This window comes from Bos javanicus, chromosome X (genome assembly GCF_032452875.1).
Source record: "Bos javanicus breed banteng chromosome X, ARS-OSU_banteng_1.0, whole genome shotgun sequence".
Lineage (NCBI taxonomy): Eukaryota > Metazoa > Chordata > Mammalia > Artiodactyla > Bovidae > Bos > Bos javanicus.
Window position 1 is genome coordinate 7,551,304 of NC_083897.1, and position 26,843 is coordinate 7,578,146.

The 26,843-nt window shown below is 41.1% G+C and overlaps 1 protein-coding gene across 6 annotated transcripts in view; it reads left to right on the forward strand.

Annotated features, from left to right (window-relative positions):
* Nucleotides 1–26,843, forward strand: part of GRIA3 (glutamate ionotropic receptor AMPA type subunit 3) — a 308,559-nt gene that overhangs the window by 147,194 nt on the left and 134,522 nt on the right. For all 6 annotated transcript variants that reach the window (XM_061409407.1, XM_061409408.1, XM_061409406.1 and 3 more), the window contains one exon: nt 6,047–6,234. In XM_061409407.1, the coding sequence (XP_061265391.1) occupies nt 6,047–6,234 (188 nt within the window). The remainder of the gene's footprint in view (nt 1–6,046; nt 6,235–26,843) is intronic.

Below are 26,843 nucleotides of genomic sequence, written 5' to 3' on the forward strand. Positions count from 1 at the left end.
GACATGAGTTTGAGCAAGCTCCGGGAGTTAGTGGAGGACAAAGGAGCCTGGCATGCTGCAGTTAATGGGGTTGCAAAGAGTCAGACACAACTTAGTGACTGCAGCTGCTGCTGCTGCTGCTGCCAAGTCACTTCAGTTGTGTCCAACTCTGTACAACCCCATAGATGGCAGCCCACCAGGCTCCCCCTTCCCTGGGATTCTCCAGGCAAGAACACTGGAGTGGGTTGCCATTTCCTTCTCCAATGCATGAAAGCGAAAAGTGAAAGTGAAGTTGCTCAGTTGTGTCCGACCCTCAGCGACCCCATGGACTGCAGCCTTCCAGGCTCCTCTGTCCATGGGACTTTCCAGGCAAGAGTACTGGAGTGGGGTGCCACTGCCTTCTCCATCTTAGACTGAACAACAATTTGGAGTGAAAGGTTTATGCCTGGATTTCCCATAACAACCAGTCACTGGATGCAGGTTTCCCTGGGAAGGAAGTATTACTTGAAGCTAGGCAACTCTCTTCAGGAAACGACTTTCCCAGAGTCTGAAGGAGTAAGTCCTTTGGCTGAAGGGGGATCTGGATGGCAGAGCCTTTACCGAGACAACTCTCTTGTTTAGCAAGAGTAGCCCGACAACCGCTCCAGCAGGATTGGATTGGTCGTAGCTGTGGCCCAACTCTTCATCCACAATCACTTTGGTGCTCTATTGTCATGTCCCTGTGTTATCTTGAAAGTGTGAAAGTGTTAGCCGCTCAGTTGTGCCCAACTCTTTGTGACCCCATGGACTGCAACCTGCCAGGCCCCTCTGTCCATGGAATTCTCCAGGCAAGAAAAGAATACTGGAGTGAGTTGCCATTTCCTTCTCCAGAGGATCTTTCCGACCCAGGGATCGAACCTGGGTCTCCTACACTACATTGCAGGCAGAGTCTTTACCAACTATGCTACCAGGGAAGCCTGTGTTATCTTGGTTGAATGCAAATGGCAAGCAGTCTATCATTCAGCCAGTGACCTATGTGGTAGCTCTCATTCTTTAAACCAAAGAAGAAACAGAAGTTGGACAGCAGCAGTGGTTTGGAATCAGGATGAGGGAATTTCCTGCTCAAATAAAAGTAGCTTTCAGTATTGCAAAGTTGAGCACATTAAAGCTCACACACAGTGGAGGACAATTCTGAAGCTGCTAAAACAGCAGACTTATTTTTATAAAGCCAAGGCTTTTGTTATATGCACCTCACCTCCTACAAGCACTGACGCCTGCTTCTGCCCTGCCTCCAGAGTCAAATTTTGCTTTTTTCTTTTTTTCCTCCCTCAAACTCACATTTACTGTCTTTGGTCAGCTGTAACAGGAAACAGTCAAACTATAACAAATTAGGTATGAAAACCAATGAAAGTGCTCTTTTTTGGTGGCTTGCTCACTGACATGTACTGCACTGAGATGACCATTTCCCCCAGAGCTGCTGAGTACACAGCCACACACGCTCGCGGACACAAAGAAACTCTGCGTGGTGAGAAGATACTACAGTTAAGCCACAGTTCTGACTTGCTCAGTAATGTGAGTGAGGCTTATAGCCCAGAAGGCCCCAGATCCAAGTTCATTGAGAAACCAGTATGCTTTTTCTATTTAATTTTCGAATAGGTGATGCATCCACATGGTTCAGAGAACAAAAGTATAAAAAGATCTATAAAATCAGTGTTTATTAAGTGCCTTTGCATTTGTGGCAGCAGGCAGCATATAGAGCAGCACTCATTTGTCATCCATGTCTTCCAGGAGCTTATGCTCTGAGCAGACAGCATGGGTTGTATATTTAAATCTTTATTGTTTTCGTACTTATAGAAAATAATACCTGCTTCTTGTAAAAAAGTCAAACATTACATAAATAAATGACAGGGCAAGTAGAGAAGTTCTTGGTAGTTCTACACCTCCGAGATAATTACTGCCAATTCCTTCAAATTATTTTCTATACACTTCAGATTTTTTTTTACAGAAATGGAACTACACTCCAAGTGCTATTTTGCAGCTTTTCCCTATGGAATAGTATACTGCAGTAATTTTTCTTTTTGTTATATAGAGATTGAGCTATCTCTTTAACAGTAGCATAGTATTCCATGTTTATGTACTATGCTTTATTTATCCAGTTCTAGTTTGAATTTTTAAATGCCTATTGTACAGTTCTTCAAATTGGTTTATCCACAGCTTGTAACTGATTTACCTTGATTTAAATGTACACATCTCAGGAGAATGTATAAGTACTCAGTAACAGAAGCTTCATGGAGAAAGAGAGTCAGCCACAAAGGTCTACAGGTAGGAGGAGATGCCAGGAAAAGGGACAGACAGGTGCAACTGCCTTGAGTAGGTAACAATGAGAGCACTGCATCAGTGGATAAGATCATCTTTCAGATTTGAGCAACTGTGAAAATAGGGGAGAAATGAGGATTTGGATAGGGTGAATTTTTTAAAAGGGAGATAAAAGTAGGTTGGAATGGAATGAGTCTTGATGCATGGATGGAGAGTTGTTATACAGCAAAGGTTTTATGAAGAGAATTGACATGCTTTAGTTGAATTCAAGCTTGAAATTAATTAACAAAATAATATGGCTATTTAGAAGTATTAGTGCCGAGGTCCAGCCCCAGCTGATCCAGGGTATTCGAAGGAGAGATGGCCTAGACGACTATTTATTTATTTATTCATCAAAGATATAAAGAATAATAGAATGAGGATAGCTCAGTAGGAAAATTCAGTGGAGAAAAGAAGCTGAGTAGCTTGGTTTGCGCGGAAAATCAACATAACCCGTGACACCAGGTTAGCTCTGACCACGGAGGCCGCAGGCGCCCTCTCGAATAGCAGAAGGTGCCCCACCTTAGACACCTTCTCGAGTGGGTCTTAGAAGCCCAGGCAAATAAATGGTCACAGAGGATATCCATGCTCCAGATGGAGACTCAGCTGGAAGTTAAGAGGAAGAATGACATGGGGAGACCAAGCTTTGGTGAGCAAGGTCCTTAGCTTTATTTTCAACAGGGGCTTTTATACCCTAAGTTACACATAGAGGATAATAGGGGATGTAAAGTCAGCAGTCTTTGACCCTTATCAAAAACCAGGGTTTCTTTCCTGCAAATTTATCGTATACAAATGGTTTAGGTGATTTACATCATCTTCTGGCCAGAAGGCCTATTAACATTTTATGACTCTTGACAAGGACTTATCAACCGTAAGACTTATTTTCTCTAAGAGTAATTACTCTTACTTACTCTTACTAAAAGTAATTACTTTTAAGGTTTGGCGCCATCTTCCGAAGATAAAATTGCATTCCTATAGGGCGGATGTGTAATGGGTTTACAACAAAGGAAAGAATTTATTACCTTAAGGGTCTAAAGTTACTAACACCAAGGCCACTACTTATTTTTTATACATACCAACTATTAAATTAATACATATTCAAGGATACAATTCAGGGGATGTGGAAACTTGGCAGCAAGCATTGGCTCATCAATGAAATCTTTTACTAGTTTTATTCTGACAGTTTCTAACTCTCTGAGAGGCTCTAAGCTATTTGAATATCTTAAGCTTCCCGTGCCTCTCGAGGCTGGGAGAATGTAAACAATCGTATGCATAGCTATAAGAGTCCGGGTAAACTTGTCAGGTGAGTTAGAGAGCCATCTGAGGGGTTCGGATTTAAACACTCCTAGTTGCCCAGGAACTTTATGAATTGGAGCTGTAAGTTAACTCTTTGACAGAGAGAGAGAGATGGTGGTGGGGGACAGCCCCCAGTAAAGTCAGAGGTGAGAGCACAAAGCAATAAAGTAAGCAGACTCTGGTTTTTGGGGGGTAGATGCTCGAGAATATCCGGGGGGACTCCTGAGGCTCGATCCCGCCTTTGCGTATGCTGAGCCTCCTTCCTCATGACCTTTGTCACGAGTAGAATGTCTCTCGCCGGCTCCCGGCATATTAGCAATGTGAGGGTGCTAAAATAACAGCCCATATCAAAGCAAGCAATAATCCACATTGGTCAAATCACATATGAATTATCAGGATCAATAAAATATTGACAAATGTCCGTAGGAGAGAGACAGAACAGTGAGGGAACCTATCATGAAACTGTTGAAGGATTGGGGCATTTTTAGCTTTAAAAAAAAAAAAGAAAGATAATGGGATATAGGCATATGCTGTTTTTAAAAATGTGAAGGACTATCACATGGAAAGGGGGTTCAATTTGTCTCTTTGGTTCCAAAATGGTAGAACAGGATGAGCAAGCAGCGATTACAAGAATGTAGGTTTTGACTCAACAGACAAAATACTTGTATTTTGCTAAAGGGTATATTTTTAAAGTTTAGTTTCAATATAGCAAGATGCCCTGTGTAATTTCATTACTAGTATTATTCAGTCAATACTTTCTTCATAAATAGTACAGAAGTAAAATTCAACCTTGTCCTTGCTGAATGTTCATAAAATTCTTAATTAGTGGGATTCAAAATAATGAGGCTTCATTGTACATTTCTCAATAAAGATTTTCCAACACTTTAATCTTTTCTTTCCTATGCTTATTTCTTAATCTCATGTCTTGGCCTAGCATGTGCCCTCAACTCCCACTAAAGCAGAGAGCACAACAAAAAGCCACACGAAAATGTAAATCTGAGCAATGAATACATGTGGTTAGTTTAAAAAGAGTAAGCATTAACATTTAAAGCAATGGTAATTTACTCCTATCTGTAATTTTGAGCTCCTGTGCTGAAATTGCTCATTTGGAAATTACCAAGTGCTTGGGTCTCATTTGTGATCTTCTTCCCGCATATACCCAGCACACAAAAGAGTCATCATGACCGCCTGAGTCACTGCTGCCATCTCCCCGAAGCGCGCTCTCCAAACGTCAATACCATTTTCTCTGGTGCAATGAAGATGACCCCTGCTTATACTACAGGGTGAGCCTGAGGTGGCACAGAACCTGGAATGTGTTCCAAGAGCAGCACCATTGTCCTCCATTCTCTCCTCCTCCTGTAGCCAAATTGTTAGGTCACAGATTATTTGGGTCTTGCAAATCATCCCCATTACCCACTTCCATTAGTCATTACCTTAATATAAATGGAAAACAATTTAATGGAGCAGAAGGAGCTGCTTTTGACCGTATCCCAATCAAATAATGTCTATGCCTGATGAAATTATACCCAGATTATGGATTCATGCAGAAGCAAAAATATAGATATGATACAATATTAAGAGATATGAATACTCTCAAAGACCAGTACATATGAAACCCTTGTGCTCCTCTGTGACTCATACAGACAGACTGTTCTTTCCAGCTTCTCAAACCCTGATTCTAAAAAGTTTACCCAAAACTCAAGCATTAAATCTTTTCTCTTTCCCATGCTGCATAGATCCAGAAAGTTAGTAGTTAATAGTTGTCTGATATAAATTAGCTTAAAAAAGAACTGAGAATCTTTGATCAATTGAATTGAGAAAGGGGAAGAACTCAGGAAGACTTAGTATGATTGAATGCTTTTGTAATGCTATGAACAAAGAAACAGTATGCTATCATTGTTATAGACTGTTTTTGTCATGTTTTCTGAGAGTTATATTGCTTGGGAGACATAATTTACTTTGTTGGAGAGTCATATCCATGTAAGGATCAGCCATATTATAATGAGGTTCTATCTCTACTAAAGTTATTTCTAATTCTGAAGATCGTTAATGTGGAAGATGAAGGAAAGGACAGATTGTGGCCAGAAATAAGAAAGAAGCTACTGGCATTCATTCTATAGATATTTTGATAAGCCTGTCAATAAAAATAATTAGGTACTATAATTCAGTGATTATAGTACTGATTGCTCAAGTACAGACTTGATAAGTACTTAGCCTGGCACCCCAAGTTGAACCTTCTTTCCTTTCAAACAGGATAGAGATATGCCAACTGTCTGAAAGGTTAAGACTGAGGTTATGAGTAAGCCTGCTGTCCACAAGGGATAAGGTTCAAGGGAACCCAATGGACTGTGACTAAAAGCTCACTAGAACCTTTAATACCTACAGAAAGATTTTTAAAAGAAAAAATAATCAATATAGCTGTTTTCCCTTCTTTTAGGATTTTCCATCCTCCAAGCAATTATGGAAGCAGCAGTACAAAACAACTGGCAGGTGACAGCAAGGTCTGTGGGAAACATCAAGGACGTCCAAGAATTCAGGCGCATCATTGAAGAAATGGACAGGAGGCAGGAAAAACGATACTTGATTGACTGCGAGGTTGAAAGGATTAACACAATTTTGGAACAGGTAGGTTTGAGACTTATTCCACCCCAAGCCACCCTGTTAAATCATCAACCTGAGGCAGTTCCCATTTCTGCTAATAAATTAAGTAGCCAACAGACTAAACTTGCCAACAGTTTTGATAGTCTCTCTAACCCTTTTTTCCTCCCCAGTGGCAGAAAGAGAGAGAAATAAAAGAAAATCTAAGCTGTTGAAAAGTACATAGCATGATTAATCTGGTAGTCTCTGCAATTTAATGCTACTTATCAGATAAACACACCCTTCCATACCTCTGTTTCTTAGAGAGCTGAAAATTTCAGAGTAGTCCCCTTCCTTTCCACACCTTTCTCCCAGCAAGGAACAGTCAAGGGATTAGACAGGGAAGAAGAGTAGAGTTTTTGTTTCAGGGGCCTAGTTGCAAAATGTCAAAGCAGCATTCACTAGGTTTGAATCTGTGGATATTTTTCCAGAATATCCCTCTGGTTTGAGGCAGAGAACAAGAAAGAGAGAATGAATGAGAATATGTGTGTATATAATTGAAGACCATTTTAAAAGTAAGATGGCATATGAGAAAAAATGATAATGGTTTTGAAAATGTGAAGAAAATGAAAAAGCCTCAGACTGGGGAAAAAATACAATTTGATAGGCCAAAAGATATTCATTGTTAATCTTGGATATTTAAATAGAAAACTGAAAAATATGAGAAGAAACATTTCACCCTAAGCCAGATGGATATTCTGTTTGGAGTAAAGAGTCAAATAGAAATGTGGTGAAAGTTTATTATTTTCCTTAGCAGTCTCAATTTGCCAGTTAATAACAAAGTGCCCATGCTGCCATAAACAAAACTGTAAGGGAAACATTTCCATTCTAATTCGATCCCAGGGTACCTAGGGGCCAAAACAGCTTCAGAGATTGAAATTATAGTGAGCAGTCATTGCTTGGGAGAGCTGTTTTATAGCAAATTAAATATTAACAATTTGTCAGATATGCCCCCATGAGAAGAGAATGTTAAAAAAAAAAAAAAAGAAAGAAAGAAAGAAATTGGTAAGAAAAGAGAAGGAAAAGGAGGGAAGGGGTGAGAAGAGGAATGAGGAAGGAAGAAAGGAAGCACTGACGGTGCATCCCAGAGATAGAAAGCTGTCCCCTTCTTAGGAATACCATCATCTCTAGTGAATCAACTTCACAAAAAAATCTAGAGCACCAGCCTGGCTTAATCAAATTTTGCAACTAACATTCTCTTAAGCTACCCAAATGATCCACCCCTCCCTCCCAAAAGAAAAAAAAAAAAAAACTGCCTTTGATTTTCTTAGATCTTGAAAGTGAAGAATCAGGTCAGTGATGTTGGTATATGTACTCCATGCCCTCTAAAATTTTATACCAAAATAGCCTTTTAGTGGGTGACCTACTTAACAGCCTAAAGCAGAGGCCTTGTCATACTTTGTTTTCCTTCTTTTGTACTAGTCACTTTGGTTTCTTGAATAGTTTACATTCCGATAAGTCTTTGGGGGTTTATAAGACCTTATACTAGAATCTGGGGTGTTTTTCAATATGGCATAGTAGAAAAAGCCGTGGGTAGAGCTGTGATTCCATATAGCTGTGGGATCTTGGGTATTTAATATATCTCTGCCTCAGTTGTCTCATCTACATAATGGGGAAAATAAAATATGCTCTTCCTCACATGGTTGGTATAATTGCTTTGAAAGGCATAAAATGCTATAGAAAAAAAAATGACCATTACTAAAAATTTTCAGGAAAACTAAACTAACATTATTTGAAAGCCCTGTTCTTTCTTATAATGTCTCAATTGCTATCTGTCTTTCTTCTGGATGCACATTCACAGCATCCCTCATAATACTTTCTATACAACTTTTCAGAGAACATTATTCAAAGAAAAGTTTTAACAACATTCAAGTAAGGCCAGAGAGTTAATTTCACTTATTCTTTCCCCCTCTTTCAAAAAATTGTCACAAAATGATCTACTCATGATTGTTTTCTTTATCATCTAAGGAATTTCTACTAAGTCATTAAGTACTATGAGATAGGAGTCATGTTTGTCTTGTTTTCTGCTGTATATTCAGTGTCCAGCAGAGTACCTGGCATGTAGTGTTGGATGGAAAGATGGGTGGGTGGATGAATAGATAGATGGATGGGTGAATACTGAACAAGCATATTCTAGTAAGTTCTACCGTGACATTGCTATGCTTCCATCAAGAGGCAGAACAGTGCCTGCAGTCACATGATGTGATTATTAAAGTACACATTTTCTCAAAGATGTAAGATGGTAGCTCTCTGCTCGAGTTAGTTTTGATACCACGAATTTGCCAAAATTGATTTCTTTATATAAAAATAGATTTCTCACTAAACAAATTCTTTAAATTAAACAATAAACATGATATTTCTTTAGAGTAAACATTATTTTAAATTGACTACTAAGATACAGAGATATCACTTTTCTCATTAGTTCCTAACCATGCTGGACAAACATAATAATTCACTATACAGATTCTAGTTAGAAAGATAACATTTATAACTCCAGTAGTATCAAGTTCCCCCCCCCCCAAATGCTCCCATTTTCCGAGAGTATTTTAAAATTTGAGGTTATTTTCATGGGAAGAAATTTCTATAGTCTCCCATAAAATGACTGTTCATGCCACTATTTGAGGTGAAAGAGCCTATTATTAATAAAACCACTACAACCGTATTCCCTATAAATTGAACTCTGGCATAAAGTTCACATTGTATTCTATATCCAATGGGTGTTAGTGAAAAGACTTCAGTGTGGTACAATTTTTCAAATATTAGTGTATTTTCAATATATTTCTATCTAGTATAACCTCCCCATTTCATACTATAGGTTCTCATTTTTCTTATGAATGTTCAGTTATGGGGCAAATCAAAATTCTTCCAACATTTCCTCCAGAGCTCTTTTTTTTTTAAATCTCTTTCAATTGTTCAGACCACAGCATGAAAAAAAATATTCAATTAGGTGCACAACAACTGTCTTTAATATTTCGTCTTAACAATTAATCTGTAAGGAAAGCATTCCAAACTTATAGCTACAAAATTTAACATACAAAAGGACAAAGCTAGACAGTTGAAACCAGGATGGGTTGTCAGAACTCAAAGAGACTATTTAGCAACTGCAGATCCTGAATCTAAGAATTAAGAGCACTTTCCACAGGAAGAGTTAGATGCCCTAGGAAGAATGAACCATTGATCTGACCTTCTAGAGCATTCCTATTACTGCAGTGTGTTTATGAGTCCCTCCCCCACTGGTAGACACTGCCTTACTTCAATGACCAACCTAAACACTCGCTTTTGAAAAAGTTGCCTCTCATAGAATTATCTACACATGACTGAACAGATCCAGCATCCTAGGAGTGTCTACCTGTGGACTGCTTTTGAAGGGCAGGCCCCATAAAATGAATGGCTCTGTTGGATGCTTCATGCTTATTTGGAGAGGCAACATAGCATGGAGTTTCCAAGTATGGACCCTGGAACCAGTCTGCACGGATTCTGTCACTAGCAGTGTGGCCTGCAGCCAATTACTTAACTTTCTGTGTCTCAATTTCCTGGTTGTAAAATGGAAATGATAACTGTACCTTAATGAGTTAATACAAGCTAAGCATTCTGAAAAGTTCCTAACACATAGTGTTTGCATCGTTCTTTGATGCTAAACCAAGTGTTTTCACAGATTATCTCATTTGAGCCTCACTATGGGAAGCAGGCAGGGCAGATGTGTTTATCTCAGATTTACAGATGATAAATTGATGCTTAGAGATTAGATGATTTATCCAAATGTGGACAAATCACATTTGTCTTAGGACTCTGCACAGTCCTAGGAGGTGGCAGAGCAAGAATGAAACTCCAGTCTTCTGACTCCCAGTCCAGTGTTCTTACCGCTGCACTAAACCATTTAATTTCTAAGTTGTTTATTAAATATGTAGCCAACACCAACCCCTAGATTAGGCCCATGCATCAGGTTACATCTTAGAACAATTGCAATGCAATTGGAGAAGATCCAGAGAAGTGCAACAAAACACGATTAAAGCAGGAGAAAATAGGACCTATGAGGAAAGACTTTTAAATGAGTTGGGGCTGTTTAGTCTTGTGAAAGAGAGCCAGGAAGCAGTTTAATCACCATTCTCAAGTGTAAAGAGTTATCATAAAGAAGGCACTGACCAACTATTCTGGAGGCCTAAGGATAGTACCAGAGCCAACAAGTTTAACTAGACTAGGGAGAAAGTCAGTCATAGAAATGACTCCTTACAAGGAGAGAGGAAAATGGAGGAGAGGAAAATCTCACCAGCTGGGGATATGAAGATGAGGCTATTCTGAATTAGTGAAAAGTCAGATCTAGAATAGTTTTAAGATTGTTTTCAGGAACATACAAACATTCCAAGTTAATTCTCTGTGAGGATAAGTAAATATCCTTATAGAAAAGGAGTCCCCAACCCCTGGACCACAGATGGCTACCAGTCCATGGCCAGTTAGGAACTGGGCCATGCAGCAGGAGGCGAGCAGCAGGTGAGTGAGTGAAGCTTCATCTGTATTTACAGCCGCTCCCCACATTACCACCTGAGCGTCACCTCCTGTCAGATCAGTGGTGGTATTAGATTCTTATATGAACGCAAACCCTACTTTGAACTGCACATGTGAGGGATCTAGATTGCGTGTTCCTTATGAAAATCATCCTGAAACCACTCCCTCACCCCACCCAGTCTGTGGAAAAATTGTCTTCCACAAAACTGGTCCCTGGTGCCAAAAAGGTTGGGGACTACTGTTATAGAAGACTTATTTTAATAAATAGGTAAGAATATTTCCTAATTGCCTATTCATTAGATATCAGAAAGGTTGTCTCCTTAAAGAGACCTAAACATCACCCCTCAGTCTTTTTTTTTTTTTTTTTTTTTGCCACACCACACAGCACATGGGGTCTTAGTTCCCAGACCAGGCATTGAACCTGAGCTGCCTGCAATGGAAGTGCAGCGTGTTAACCACTGGACCGCCAGGGAAGTCCTCCCCTTCAGTCTTTACTGTGTTTTTATTTTTCCCATAGATAATTCAAAGGTAAATCTCAGCATAGCTCCTGCTTGAATTCTGCTGCGGCTACTGCTGCTAAGTCGCTTCAGTCGTGTCTGACTCTATTCGACCCCATAGATGGCAGCCCACCAGGCTCCCCCGTCCCTGGGATTCTCCAGGCAAGATCACTGGAGTGGGTTGCCATTTCCTTCTCCAATGCATGAAAGAGAAAAGTGAAGGTGAAGTCGCTCAGTCGTGTCTGACTCCTAGCGACCCCATGGACTGCAGCCTACCAGGCTCCTCCATCCATGGATTTTTCCAGGACTGGAGTGGGGTGCCATTGCCTTCTCCGACTTGAATTCCAAAGTATGCAAATTTAGTAGAGTCCAAACCGATACATTTCAGAGTGCTTTGCAGAAAAAATATAGAATGTCTGATTTCCCCTAGAAATAGTTCAAGGTAAAATCACCTCCTCATGGAAAGTAGTGCTACTTAACGATAGAATCCTCAAGCAGGTCAATCTCTTAGGTTCCTTTCATTTGATTCTGACAGTCACTTCAAAAACAGTCATTTTAAGAAATGAAACAACCAAGTTAGTAAGTCAGTATTCTAAAGATAACAGTTTAAACAAGATAAACAATACTAGGGGGCCTTGTCAAGTGTGAGGCTATAACACAAAGGATGCATTGCTCACCACAAAATATGTCTAGCAATTGGGGTTACTTACAGCACTGCCACCAGTGGCTAGACCCAGGTGGCGCTAGTGGTAAAGAACCTGCCTGCCAGTGCATATTAGACATAAGAGACTCAGGTTCGATCCCTGAGTCAGGAAGATTCCCTGGAGGAGAACACGGCAACCCACTCCAGTATTCTTGCCTGGAGAATCCCACGGACAGAGGAGCCTGGCGGACTGCAGTCCATAAAGTCTCATAGACTCAGACACAACTAAAGTGATTTAGCATGCACAGAGCACTGTCACCAATGGCTAGACCTCTCTCAAGTGAAGTAACAATGTTAAAGGCTTATGTCCTCTCCTGACTTGACCCCCGACTCAGCACAAAGTGGTTCTCTCCAGTTCCCCTCCCCCTTTGGCTCCCCCTTTGTCCCAGCCCTTCCTCTCAATGATCCCTGTACAACCTTGAGCCAACTTGCCAATTCATATGAGAGTCTGAGGGTATCATCTCTTCTTCTTAGAATATTGTGTGGTATAGCTGAATAAACACTTGGGAAATGAACAGACATGACTTTAGGTCTTAACTCCCTCACCTTCCTGTTGCATGACATTGAAGAAAGTGACCATTTTTTGAGGCTCCATTTTCTCATGTTAAAAGACTGTTCCACTACCTTCCTTCCATGGGATCCTCATATGTTGTGAAGATCAAAGTAACATGGAGAACACCTGACACCATAGCTATCTTCTCATGAGTGGTAGGTTCTGTGTGTGTGAAAATGAGTTGTTCAGGGACTGTTGCTCTAGAACAATGTCTTCATGGATCTCCCAAGATATCTGTTGAATCTAAGGTCTTATCATGAGAGTAGAGTCTAAGACTCGAGCTATTCTTAGTTCTCACTAATATGTTTAGCATGTAAGACAACCTCTCTGTTTTTTCTCCAATGTAACATTGGATAACATACATTGATTGATAAGTGCAAGGACTATTTGAGAATTAACTAGATTTTTCATCATCACTTAAAATAATTAAAGGCACTCAAGCCTTGAGCTCCATATGACAGCTGGGCATTTTTAATAACAAATATGTTTTAAGTGCTTATAATGTTCCAGATACAATTTTAATCAATGTGGGTGGATATGTGCCCATTTCTATATCTCATGTGAGTTAATCTTCATATTAGCCCCATAAGGCAGATGGGAATAGTATCTCCACTTAACAGATGGAATAACTGAGACTTAGAGATTATAGAGCTAATAACTGGTGAAGCCAGATGTTGAACCCAAGGAGTCTGGCTCCAAATGCTGTTAATCATTGCAATAATCAGTCCTGAATCTGACTGAGGTTTTCAATCAGAGTATATTCAACCAGAGGTTAAAAGAGATAAGGACCCTGATGAAGCCTGGAGCAGCAGCTACGCTTACAACAAACCTTGTTAAACAATGAGCGTTTCACAAAGATTTTCTCCACTTGATGAGGATCCATATTCCATTAATGCATGGAAGTGACAATGTGCCCCTTAAACCTAGCCTTTGATGATGAATTCATTTATGATGAACAGGTTCATTTATTTGTGGCACCAAAGCAATCTAACTATGCAATGGGCTCCACAAGAGTAGAATAAATTGTGAGGGGTACATTCTCAGAGTGGTATGTAAGTACACCTAGAATTTCCATCTGCAGGCATTCAGTCTCAGATAAAGAATCACAATCATCATTATTTTATCAACAACTGCCCTAGGGGTTGCCCATTTCCTTCTTCCTTGCGAGGGAATCATGTGAACGTAACTGGCAATGTCTGGAAAGTACAGCTCGCCTTCCTTCCATTAACTCCTGGAAACCCAAGCATAAACTAAGACTAGTTCTAGGAAAGCGTAAACACGCACAGGATAAGTATCTGGGGTGGGTGCTCAGCCTTTCTGGGTCCCTAGACTTGAGCACCCAATATCATCCTTAAACTCAGATGAGAAGGACTACTGCCTTGAGCTCCATGCTTTAGAGGATTCCTCATATCATAAACTGGAGAAGGCAATGGCACCCCACTCCAGTCCTCTTGCCTGGAAAATCCCATGGGTGGAGGAGGCTGGTAGGCTGCAGTCCATGGGGTTGCTAAGAGTCGGACACAACTGAGCGACTTCACTTTCACTTTTCACTTTCCTGCATTGGAAAAGGAAATTGCAACCCACTCCAGTGTTCTTGCCTAGAGAATCCCAGGGATGGCGGAGCCTGGTGGGCTGCCGTCTATGGGGTCGCACAGAGCCGGACACGACTGAAGCGACTTAGCAGCAGCAACATATCATAAACACAGAAACAGAAAGATATTTTTTTTTCCTTTTTGTTCTTGAGAGTTTTTGAAAGGTTAATAGCTGGTTGAACATCATGAGGAAAAAGGAAAAGGACACATAAGGCAAACAGGGCTGTCCACATCAGAGCACAAAGGTATATGGGGTCAAGGGCAGGGGCAATGAAGGAGAAAACGGCAACTCATGATTTAGGAAACCAGAGAAAAATGGATAATTTTGTTTAAAAGTGGCCTCCCCAAGTCACTCTAAGTGAAGGGGTTTAGCAGATAGTTTTTCCTGATATCCGTACTCTCTCACTGTATTCTACTTGAATGATGTCATTTTGGAAGACATGGAAAATTGTGCAGGAACCTCAAGTCACAAAAGTAAGCTTTTGTGGGGTGAGGAGCTTGCTCTCCTTGGCTTCTTCCACCTCATCCCAGTTTCAGGTAGATCCAGTCTCCACCCAGGAATTCTGAGCCCTGGGCTCAGCTTCCACCCCAGCTTACCCTACCCTGCCCCAACAGGGTATAGCAAATCCCCTACATATGAACAAGTTCCAACCTGAGAGCACATTCATAAGTCCAGTTTGTTCATGAGTCCAACAGGGTTAGCTTAGGTACCCAACTAACAATCAGCCTTATAGTACTGTACTGTAATAGGTTCATAATACTTTTCACAAAAATAATATATAAAAAATAAACACAAAAAATAAAGAAAACATTTTTAACCTTATACTATAGTACCTTGGCTCAGATGGTTAAAAAAAAAAAAAAGTCTGCCTGCAATGCAGGAGACACAGGTTCAACTCCCGGGTCCGGAAGATCCCCTGGAAGAGGGCATGGCAACCCATTCCAGTATACTTGCCTGGAGAATTCCATGGACATAGGAACCTGGTGGGCTACAGTCCATGGGGTCACTAAGAGTCGGACACGACTGAGCAACCTCCACTTTATTTTACCTTGAGAAGTACAGTAGTACCAGCTACATGACCACTGCTCTTATGCTTGCTTAGAATATCCTGGGCTTGAAATAAAGGTACTGTACTACTGTACTCTGTACAGTACTGTGCAGTAAAGTACACAAAAGCATAACCAGTTGTAGAGGATACACGCACGTGACAATGTATGCCAGACACATGAACTAACTTATATGGTTGGTTGTGCGAACACACATTCACATCTTTGAAAGTTCGTATGTAGGGGACATAGTGTATGTGAAATAGAGAATCTCATGTGTGTGCCCTCAGGGAAATGAAACTCAAGAACTGAGAGACTGATTTCCTATAAGCACCTAATTTACAGAACTCTGAGCCTTATCTCCCAACAGTGAATATCTGCCAAGAATCTCCTACCATCCACAAGCCAGTGAACTTAGAACTTGTGCTCTGGTTGGGTGTGGGCCCCCACTTTGTGTTGTTCCTTTCTCATAAATGCAGCCCACTCCAAACCTTCCATAGACTCCCCTGTAATTTGCATTGCTTGAACTGCAATTTCCCTGCTATCTCCAAATAAACTCAATTTCTGGTAGCTTGAGCTTATGTCCATTTATCTCTTTATTTAGGTGGACAGGTGGATACACAGACCAAGCCAAGGCATATCTTGCTTTCCAACTTTGTAACATTTAGATGTGTGGTATACAGTCCTCCATTTGTACTCTTGCTATGTGCCCTCAAAAAATTAGGAATGAGCCTGTTCCTATTTCTCTCATGGCCTAAAAACATAAATCTGCCTGTCAAAATGCCCAGTTTACTCCTGGAGTTTAGGTTTTTCTGAATATACTAGGCTCATACACTGTGAATGCAGCTCTTCCAATCACCTATGGTGATATTTGCCTGGTGAGGCAGGGTTGAGGAGGGAGATTTTGCACACTAATAGAATCTCTTCCTGACTAGCTGAAACACTATGGAAAGTTAATCAAGTATCCAGTAGAACAGATACAGTGATGCTCCCATCATTCTTTTGGTAAGATTTTTATCCCACTGCTATCTATCAGAAGTGGATACAAGCTACTCCAGAGAATCTTCCCAATAATCTTGCATTTTTTGCTTTATCCCATAGATATTCCTTTTTACCCTATCCAAAGTAAAAAAAAAAATTATAAGAAGAAGGTCAGAGGACATGGTTAGGATAAATTATAGGTGTGAAGGGGCAGAGATAGAGAAGTTACTCAAATGTTTCCTTCTCCTTTCCATGCCCACTGCCACAACTCACCCTACATCTGGTCTGATCCTTTTCAACACTGCTGCTGCTGCTGCTGAGTCGCTTCAGTCGTGTCTGACTCTGTGCAACTCCATAGACAGCAGCCCACCAGGCTCCCCCGTCCCTGGGATTCTCCAGGCAAGAACACTGGAGTGGGTTGCCATTACCTTCTCCAGTGCATGAAAGTGAAAAGCGAAAGTGAAGTTGCTCAGTTGTGTCTGACTTAGCAACCCCATGGACTGCAGCCTACCAGGCTCCTCCGTCCATGGGATTTTCCAGGCAAGAGTACTGGAGTGGGGTGCCATTGCCTTCTCCACTGCTGCTGCTGCTGCTAAGTCGCTTCGGTCGTGTCTGACTCCATGTGACCCCATAGAGGGCAGCCCACCAGGCTCCCGTCCCTGGGATTCTCCAGGCAAGAACACTGGAGTGGGTTGCCATTTCCTTCTCCAATGCATGAAAGTGAAAAGTGAAAGTGAAGTCACTCAGTCGTGTCTGACTCTTAGTGACCCCATGGGCTGCAGCCCACCAGGCTCCTCTGTCCATGGGATTTTCCAGGCAACAGTACTGGAGTGGGGTGCCATTGCCTTCTCCACTAGAGGTTGTCTAAGAAAGATTCTCTGTACTCAGCATTCCAAAGTACTTCAGGAGACCTGCTTTCAGAGGCATGGTTAGAAGCTGAGACAAACATTCTTCCACCACCACATAGTGATGGTTCTGAACTTCACATGCAGGTCTGTCTTCTCTATGACATTCACATTATATGCCTGGCTGAGTACCAGATAGGAGAGAAAACAGCTACACTGGAGACCCCTTGAACCAAAGCAAGATGCCATTTATTTGCCAGTATGTGTCTATAGGTGGAATGAATGAGAAGTATTTCAGAATCTTCAAAAGACAAAAATAGATAAGGGATTTGGCAGGTGTTACTTACCTGGATTTCAAAGGGCAATCTGAGGCCATATCTTCATGATAAACAAACAAGATACCACATAGAATAAGACCTCTTGGAGTGGACAAAATTGCTTAGCTACCTAAGAAATCACTGCATAATCAAGAGACAAATCACAAAAAAGAAGAAAGGCAAAGGTGTCAGACCGCTAGAATAGTTATTACAACTTACAAGGAAAATTTTTCAGACAAGGACCAGTCAACTGTTCTGAGATTAACATCACAAAAGGGCTTATATTCAGAGTAATATACTAGGCACTGTGGGCAGAAACAAAAGTTCTTTTTCATTCTTTCCTTTTTAAAATTTGTAATAGCCTCTAGCAATGTGAGTCAAGTTAGAGAGCAACATTTCAACAAAGACAAAATAATATAGTATATGCTAGGTACATATGGGCTGTAGAATGAAAGGAATTAGAAAAGCCTACAGATTATTTTTTTATATGAGTAAACTAATCATAAAATGTAATGTCAGGGACTTCAGTACTGAGGTCCAGTACCTAAGACTCGTGCTCCCAGTGCAGGGGGCCTGGGTTCAATCCCTGGTCAAGGAACTAGATCCCACATGCTGCAACCAAAGATCCCAAGTGTCACAACTAAGACCCAGTGAAGCCAAAATATATAAATCAATTAATTAATATAATTTAATAAAATATAAAGTCAAAGAAATGCTGGGCTGGATGAATCACAAGCTAGAATCAAGACTGCATGAAAAATATCAACAGCCTCAGATATGCAGATGATACCACTCTAATGGCAGAAAGCGAAGAGAAATTAAAGAGCCTCTTGATGAGGGCTGAAGAGGAGAGTGAAACACCTGGCTTAAAACTCAACATTTTCCCTTCTGGTTTCCTCAGTGTGTATGCCCAGCAGTGGGATTGCTGGATCATAAGGCAGTTCTATTTCCAGTTTTTTAAGGAATCTCCACACTGTTCTCCATAGTGGCTGTACTAGAGGGATGGTATGGGGAGGGAGGAGGGAGGAGGGTTCAGGATGGGGAACACGTGTATACCTGTGGCGGATTCATTTTGATATTTGGCAAAACTAATACAATTATGTAAAATTTAAAAATAAAATAAAATCAGAAAAAAAAACTCAACATTCAGAAAACTAAGATCATGGCTCTATCAGTTAATGGCTAATAGATGGGGAAAAAGCAGAAACAGTGGCATATTTTATTTTCTTGGGCTCCAAAATCCCTGCTCACAGTGACTACAGCCACAAAATTAAAAGACGCTTACTCCTTGGAAGAAAGGCTATGACAAACCTAGATGGTGTATTAAAAAGCAGAGACATCACTTTGCCGACAAAGGTCTGTCTAGTCAAAGATATGGTTTTTCCAGTAGTCATGTGAGAGTTGGACCAAGGCTGAGCACCAAAGAATTGAAGCTTTTGAATTGTGGTCCTGGGAAGACTGTTGAGAGTCCCTTGGACAGCAAGGAGATCAAACCAGTCAATCCTAAAGGAAATCAATCCTGAATATTCACTGGAAGGGCTGATGCTGAAGCTCCAATGCTTTGGCCACCTGATGCAAAGAGCTGCCTCATTGGAAAAGACCCTGATGCTGGAAAAGATTGAAGGCAACAGAGGATGAGATAGTTGGCCTACATCACTGACTCAATGGACATGAGTTTGAGCCAACTCTGGGAGATAGTGAAGGACAGGGAAGCCTAGCGTGCTGCAGTCCATGGGGTCGCAGAGTCAGACATGACTTAGCAACTGAACCACAACAACAAAAGGTCAAAGTGTATATAAGACCCGAGCCTGTCCATCTTCTTCTCCCAGGCACATCTTAAGGCCCATATGTGAAAAAAGACTTCCCGTTCCTCTTTGCTTTCCCTGCTCCCCAATCTCCTAATGGGCACGCGTCCAGACATAGATGAGTACGTAGCCAAGCACACCCACTGGCTTTCCTTCATCTCTTAGTAGATGAACCCTTTCCTTCCCCACCTCCAACCATTCCAGGTTTCTCACTGAAAACTGGCTGCCTCATTCATCCTCTTCAGGGACGCTTTTTATTACCTCACCAATCATGGTGTCCAGTCGTCTCTGTTTCTTACCCTAATGATGTGGTAATTTAATGCTGTTATTTAACATATCCTAGACTACCCTAATACATATTTCGAAGCAAAAATACACCCCATGACCCAGTAGCTAAGACTCTGTGCTCCTAATGCAGGGAGCCTAGGTTCAAAGCCTGATCAGGGAACTAGATCCCACATGTCCCCACTAAAGATTCTGCATGCCTAAGGATGCACTAAGACCCACTGCAGCCAAATAAATAAATACTTCAAAAATGCATCCCAAAATTGCAGAACAGTGTCCCAAAAGCAAAGCCTCCGGTTGGATTTCTTAAAGATTCTCACTGCCCATGTTGTTTCTCTGAAGTCCAGACTTCTGTTTTCCAGGCCCTAAGTGAGTCGAATTCTGTACTTGCAGTAAAAAAAACCTTCGCCATATTAGGTGATTTTAACACTCACTGGCAGCCTTAAATAAACTTGTTCCCCAAAATGCAAAGATAGTTATCCTAAGAGTTAGTAGCAGATCTCAGTAGTCTATATTTAGAGATTTAAATCTTTGGCTTATTATAAAAGATGATCTGATTCTCTGGTCATACTTCACATCAGACTGGCTAGACTGGCTTCATGAATATTTAGAAGCAAATTCCCTCTGGGAAAATAAAGAGGAAAAACTCATTCAAGATCATTACTTCAAAACAGCAAGAATCTTGTTTATTTCAGATGATAGAAGCTTTGGTCTCACAAAGGAAATGCCTGTGTTCAACCAACAGTTCCCTCCCCCTCCCCCATTTTTAAACATTGTGATACCTCATTATTTACTTGATTCTTTCCTATGAAGCTTGGAGGTTTTACTTTAAAAAAAAATAATCACCAATTCAAATTAATTTTCATTAAGGAATGTCATGAGAGTCCTTGGGATGACTGGAAACATTCTGGAGTATTCTAAAGCAGAGTACAAAAGCCTTGAGGCAGGAGACCTAGCTTTATGATTTCAAAAAGTCACCTTGTTGCTCTGTGCCTCCATTTCCTAAACTGGAAAATGAGTGTATTGAATACGATGGTCCCTTCCCGTTCCAAAAGGCTGTGATTCCCAGCACTGTGAAAAACCAGGTAGGAAATTCAATTCAAGAACTGTTGATTGAGTCTGACCCCTTTGACCCACACAGTGCTAGATATGTTGGGAGGGGAAAGGACATGTCTTCCTGCTTTCTCAGATTTCCAGGCTAGTGACCATCACTGAGAGTTTCTTTGCTGACTGAGAATCTTGCGAGCCTCAATATCAGTGAGCTTTGCTTAGACTTGGAGACACAAATGAAAGGAGAGATAGAGATGATACGTTCCAAGGTCAGGACACAGCCTGGAAGCTTATCATTTACCTCTGTCCTTAGAATTCAGAACAACAAATATCCCCATTAATAAGTTTCGGGTTGATCAAAGTTTTCCCACATCCATATATATAAATATCTCATCAGTCCTTATTGTATCTGGAAAATGCCTGGGGAAAACTCCTATTAATTAAGAATTTCTGGCAGTTGGATTTTGATTAACTGAGGTCTGTCTGTTTATCACAAGCCTATTATATCCCTCTCTACAGTTACTGCTGCTCAGATGCCCTTTGCCCAAAGAAAAGTACGATAGGTTGCAGTAAAGACTTATTACATCAAAAGACTTTCTCTTCTACCCATTAACACCAGCATTTTAGGATCAAGGCTGGTATCTTATTCTAAAATTATAAAAATATGAACCAGTTCAAATGGGAAAATAAAATACAAATAGTCTCCTTTGAGTTAACTACATCACTTAAATCAAGTGAGACCTCAGATCCATCCTTTTAAAAAATAGAAAAAAGGAAACATTAACCACAGATAACTATTTTATCCCTCTATAGGCATTGAATATGTTTTCAGTTGGCACGGGAGGAAAGCACCCTGACACCTGTTCCTTTGTACGGCTGATGCTGTGAATGTCCCAGCTAAGCCTTTGCGGACACTGAGGGGCTGACAAGCTCCTAGGGGATTACAATTACTGGCTTGTAAACATTAATTAATTTTTTTAGAATCATTATCCAGATTTATTAGGAAAATTTCCCAAATTAAAAGCAACCAAAATATAGCAATTAGAAGGTTCATCACACAGCTTCATGATCACAGGAGTCTTGTCCTAGATTTCAACAGACATTGTAACAAACAGGTTCATAAGGGCTGCAAGAACCACAGTTTACAACAGCAACACAAAAGCTACTTATTGTTATACATTAGGTGCAGAGAGATACTGTCTGATTCCACTTATAGGAGATACCTAGAATCATCAAATTCATAGAGTCAGAAAGCACATTGGTAGATGCCAGGGGTGGGGGGTAGGGGTAGGGAAAGGGAATGGGGAGTTAGCATTTAATGTGGACAGAGTTTTGGTTTAAGAAGGTGGAAATTTGGAGAGATGGATAATGGTGAGAGTTGCACAGCAGTGCAAATGTACTTAGTGCAAATGCACTGTGCAAAGATGATGAAGATAGTATGTTTTACATTATGTGACTTTTACCACAATAAAAAAACATTTTAAAAATATTACTTATGGTTCACACTCACATTGCCACAGGACCTTTGTATTTTAAATAATTTAGACCCCAAGACTCCCTTATAAGAGAGACACAAAGCCAATGCAAAATAAGTAACTGTAAATAAAATGTACAGACTCAAGTTCTTCACTGCACTGACACCGAAGGGCAAAGGCCATTGACTGATCCATGCCAAGGTCTGGACTTCAGTGAGACCGAGTGTGGGAAGGAGCTGTGATCAGTCTGATGCCACTGTCGGCAACCACCCACCTGGCCCTCTCAGTCAATTCCATCCCACTCCTGTTGGGGCAGCTTGCCTTCTATCCAGATTCGACAGGGTCAAATTTGTCTCTATCCAAAAGTTATAACAAACTGACAAGTAAGGGGCATGACTCAATGGGCCCAGGCCAGAGCTCGGGGATACTGGTGACAATTAGGGTCATGTCACTACAGAGGCTTCCCACGTGGCACTAATGGTAAAGAATCCACTTGCCAATGCAGGAGACATAAGAACCGTGGGTTTGATCCCTGGGTTGTGAAGATTCCCCTGGAGAAAGGAATGGCTACCCACTCCAGTATTCTTGCCTGGAGAATTCCATGGATGCAGGAGCCTGATAGGCTACAGTCCATAGGGTGGCAAAGAGTTGGACACGACTGAAGTGACTTAGCATGCAGACAAGCACTAGAGGCAGAGCTAAAGTGGAAGAGATTAGTAGCCAGACACCACTATTCTCTCTCCAACCTTTGAAAAGTATAACTACCAAGCAGCTTCCCAGATATACATGTAGCACCAACACCCTACTCTGAAAAAGAATAGCAATTAACAAATACCTTCTGAAGTCATCTAGCACTATAGGTAAAAGACCAGAAACCTGGCTGAGTTCTGTCTCCAGATCCCCAGGTGACCTTACACAGTCACCTCAGCTTTCATCTACTTAGCTATAAAATAGAAAACTCCTCCCCTGCCTTACCAGAATGATGTTAAGATGAATCAGACAATTTCTCTAAGGTATTCTAAGATTCCCCAGTGAGGGCAAGTCCACAAGCATTATAGAGTCACTGCACCTCATTTCAAAGAGGAGGGGAAAATGAATAAAGAAAGGAACATGTGGTCACTGAGTCCAAGAACTCAAAGAGCATTAAGCTCCTTGTATAATCTGAGGCAGGTCCCAAGAGAGGGAGACTGGTATGGTGAAGTCACACAAGAGTTTGGTGGTTAGGACATGGTCCCCAGATATTCAGTCTTTGTATTTGTCTTTGATGGTGTGCTGTTACTTTATTACAATCATCTTAAAGATTTGGATATGTGAGCACTACCAAGAGAGTGGCAAGTACTTTGATTATGGTTTTTTGGTCCTACCATAGTGGGGTTAACTGGTCATCAACAAGAGTTCTGAGTTCAAATTTATGTGCTTTAACTTATTTCCATGCTGTCAGTTGTTCCAACAGAGGAAATTTTGGCTCTCCCTATAACTGGATCATTATTGAGGACAGGGCAGGAAGGGTACTGTCTCTTTCAGAGCTCAGCATTGGCAGGAAGTGTGCCCACCAATGTTAAGAATGGGGACACAGGGGACTTCCCCAGTGGTTCAGTGGTTAAGACTTCACCTTCCAATTCAGGGCATGCGAGTTCAATTCCTGGTCGGGGAGCTAAGATCCCACACACTTCCTGGGCAAAAACCCAAAACATATAACAGCAGCAATGTGGTAACAAATTCAATAAAGACTTTTAAAATGGTCCACATCAAAAAAAAAGAATGGGGACACATAAAATAGAAGACTGGGTGAACTTATTTGAAAAAATGTTTTCTAAAAGATACACACACACACACTTGTAGAGGTAAATAGGAGGGCAGAATCAGATGCAGTGAAATCTCAGTAATGTTGGGTCTTAGATTAAGAAATGAGGATCCAGAGACCCTGAAGCAAGGGACTAGGCCCTCTAAGAAGATACTATAGAAAGCTTCTTAATGGCCGTTCTTAAGTACCTTTTCATCATTACTATCTCTTCAACAGCTCTGAGAGCCCTTTCAATTCTCTTGACCTTATTTAAAACTACTGCCTGTGCTTAACTGGAGAACCTCCTACTCAATAAATTGCTTCTCCTCCCTCTTCCCTGGCCAATATAAAATCAATTGTTGTTTGACAGACTGCTTTGTTGCCATTTTCTCAAAGTTGTGAAAGAAAGAAATGCACCTTATTTGTACACACATTAACTTAATTTCAGTCTCACCCACTCAAGCACAGCACAATCCTTCAAACTCTGACCCTAGCCTGTTTGCTACTTGGTGTCCATGGCAACCACCACCAAGCTGCTCAGAGAGAGCTTCAAGGAGTGGCAGTAAAGTGCATCTCCCAACAGAGCCGTTAGCTCTTAACAGGGGGCTGCAGACCCATCTCCGAAGCCTCAGGCATTGGCTTTCATTAGGGGAGAGTAGTGTTGTCCAGGGCTCCTCCCCAGAAGAGTTATGGGCTGCTTCTCACACTCAACCTGTTGAAGACAGAGCACTAATTGTGAAATATTGAAACTAAGTGAAAGCGATAGTGGCTCAGTCGTGACTCTTTGTGACCCCATGGATGGTAGCCCATCAGGCTCCTTTGTCCATGGAACTCTCCAGGCCAGAATACTGGAGTAGGTAGCCATTCCCTTCTCTGGGAGATCTTCCCAACCCAAGGATCGAACCCAGGTCTCCTGCATTTCAGGCAGATTCTTTACCATCTGAGCCACCAGGGAAGCCCAGGACTAAGTGGGAAGGCAGATTATGCCCAAGACAACTTCCCCAGTAGTATTCTTCGCCCATGATTCTGTCCACTGCAGCTCCCACCACACCCCTTGTTTAACTAACTACAGTCACAGATCTCAACACCCCAAGAGACAATACACATGAATGCCTAGCCACTTTCTAGTGGTCACTTGGTGAACTACAACTCATTCTCCTCACTTTCTTAACTCACCAAGAATGCATGCATGATAATCTTGCCATCAAACTCTTTTTTAAAGAAAAAGAGCCATGTTCATAATGGTCCAGGAACTGGAGGATTTATGAGCCAAGAGAAAATGGTATTGTTTCTCCAAATATAGAGAAAGCTGTTCAGTCTTCAAACTGTTTTCATGAGTTCCATATTATTGGCTTTGCTCAGGGAGCTTAGCTGAAAAGTTGTCAGATGGAGATGAATTTCCCTTTACTGTACTCCAGAGGAAGATGGGGATGGTTTCGTTTGTGATCTCACTGCAACAGAACCCAACACATCGAACAAAGTTGTGGGGTTTTTTTTTTGTTTTGTTTTTTTTGTTTTGCATACAGAAGACTAGTTCAGACTTGGTTCTTTGTGGAAACTGGAAAGAACCCATTACTCAAGTGTTCTCTTCATAGAATCTACATAAATAAGAATAATATTTGAAGTGGCAGAAACAAGTGAATAGTTTTATCTTCTTAGCTACATGAGAAAAGGAAACAGAAGGCTCTTATGCACAATCCTTTCCAGTAGAACTGCTGAAATGTAAAGATATGGTTTCAAGCTGTCCTTGAAAGCAAGACATTCCTATGTGTGCTGCCTGGGTCTGTCGTCCCAGATAAAAACTAGTAGCAAGTTTAAAGAAAAGGTAAAAAACAAAGAAGACGTGGTTCTAGTCTCCAAGGAGCTCATGAGTTCATAGAGAAGCAGTCAGGTAGACAGATGATCATGGTCTAACTGCAGTGACAGAAAGGAACAAGATCCTAATGGGAATGCACAAGAAACATGCCTGACTTAGAGACCCGGACAGCTTGTTTCTGATGACTTGTTGAACTGAGTCTTCAGGGGCCAATAGTTCACCTGGTTTGGTGAAAGGGGGTGGAAATTTGTATTTGCATAGATATGACAAGCTCCCTTGTCAGAGTGAATGCTAATAAGCAGTGCCAATTAGGGAACGGAGAGTAACTCAGATGTTGTAAAGCAGAATGGTTGAAACTTGATACCAATAAGAACACAGACTATATTGGCCAGAACACAATTCTATCTTTCATCTCGACTTTTTGATCCTCAAGAAACAGAATTTTTCCACTAGGAAATATAGTAGCATGATATCTGAAATGAGAAGGTTCTGCTTAGGGATTAAACTACCCCATCATTTTATGATGAAGAAACTGAGGTGCTAAGAGAGAGACTAATACATATAGCAGCCACACAAGCAGTGAGTGAAAGAGAAAAGATTTAAACCCAGATCTGATTCCACTGTCCAGCTTCCTTGCACCACACCACCCAAGACTACGCCAATACAGGGACCAAACAGATATCTACATACGGACTCCCTTGAAAAGGCCACCTGCCTTCTCACCCCCATCCCACTTCCCACCCAACTACCTGGCATTATTAGTGTTTAGGTTAACAGTCCATTCGTAAGAAAACATACTATACCAGAAAGATGACATTTGAAGTCAATGTAAAGTCTTATCCTTTTTCCCTTGTATTTGGAGTCCTCTTTTTTCTCATCATTCAAAAACATTGAACACCGCATACAGTGCACTGTGCTGAATGATATACACACTAATTAGTTTAAACTGGGGCCCTGCCCTCAAGTTCTTTAAGTCTAATTGGGACGAAAGGACACGTGCCTAGTTTGGGTAAATAATCAGTAGTCTGAGGAAAGGATGAGAGGTAGAAACCATGTAGAAATTTACAAGTGGGAGTGATCACCAGACAAGCAAAGCAGAATACAGGCTTCCTGAGGGCAGGGTGCTTTGTGTTGTTCATTACCATATCCCCAGCACCTAAAACAGATTGGAACCTAGTAAGTGCTCAATAAATATTTGTTGAGTTAAATAAATAGCTTCTTGACATTTTTCGGGGTGAGGGGAGGGTAGTCCTGGCATTTATCACTTGGAGAAGAATTCCCAGTCCTCGGTGCACTGCGTCCTGTGGCTTTTGCTTAGAGTATACCACACCAACTCCCCAGGGAG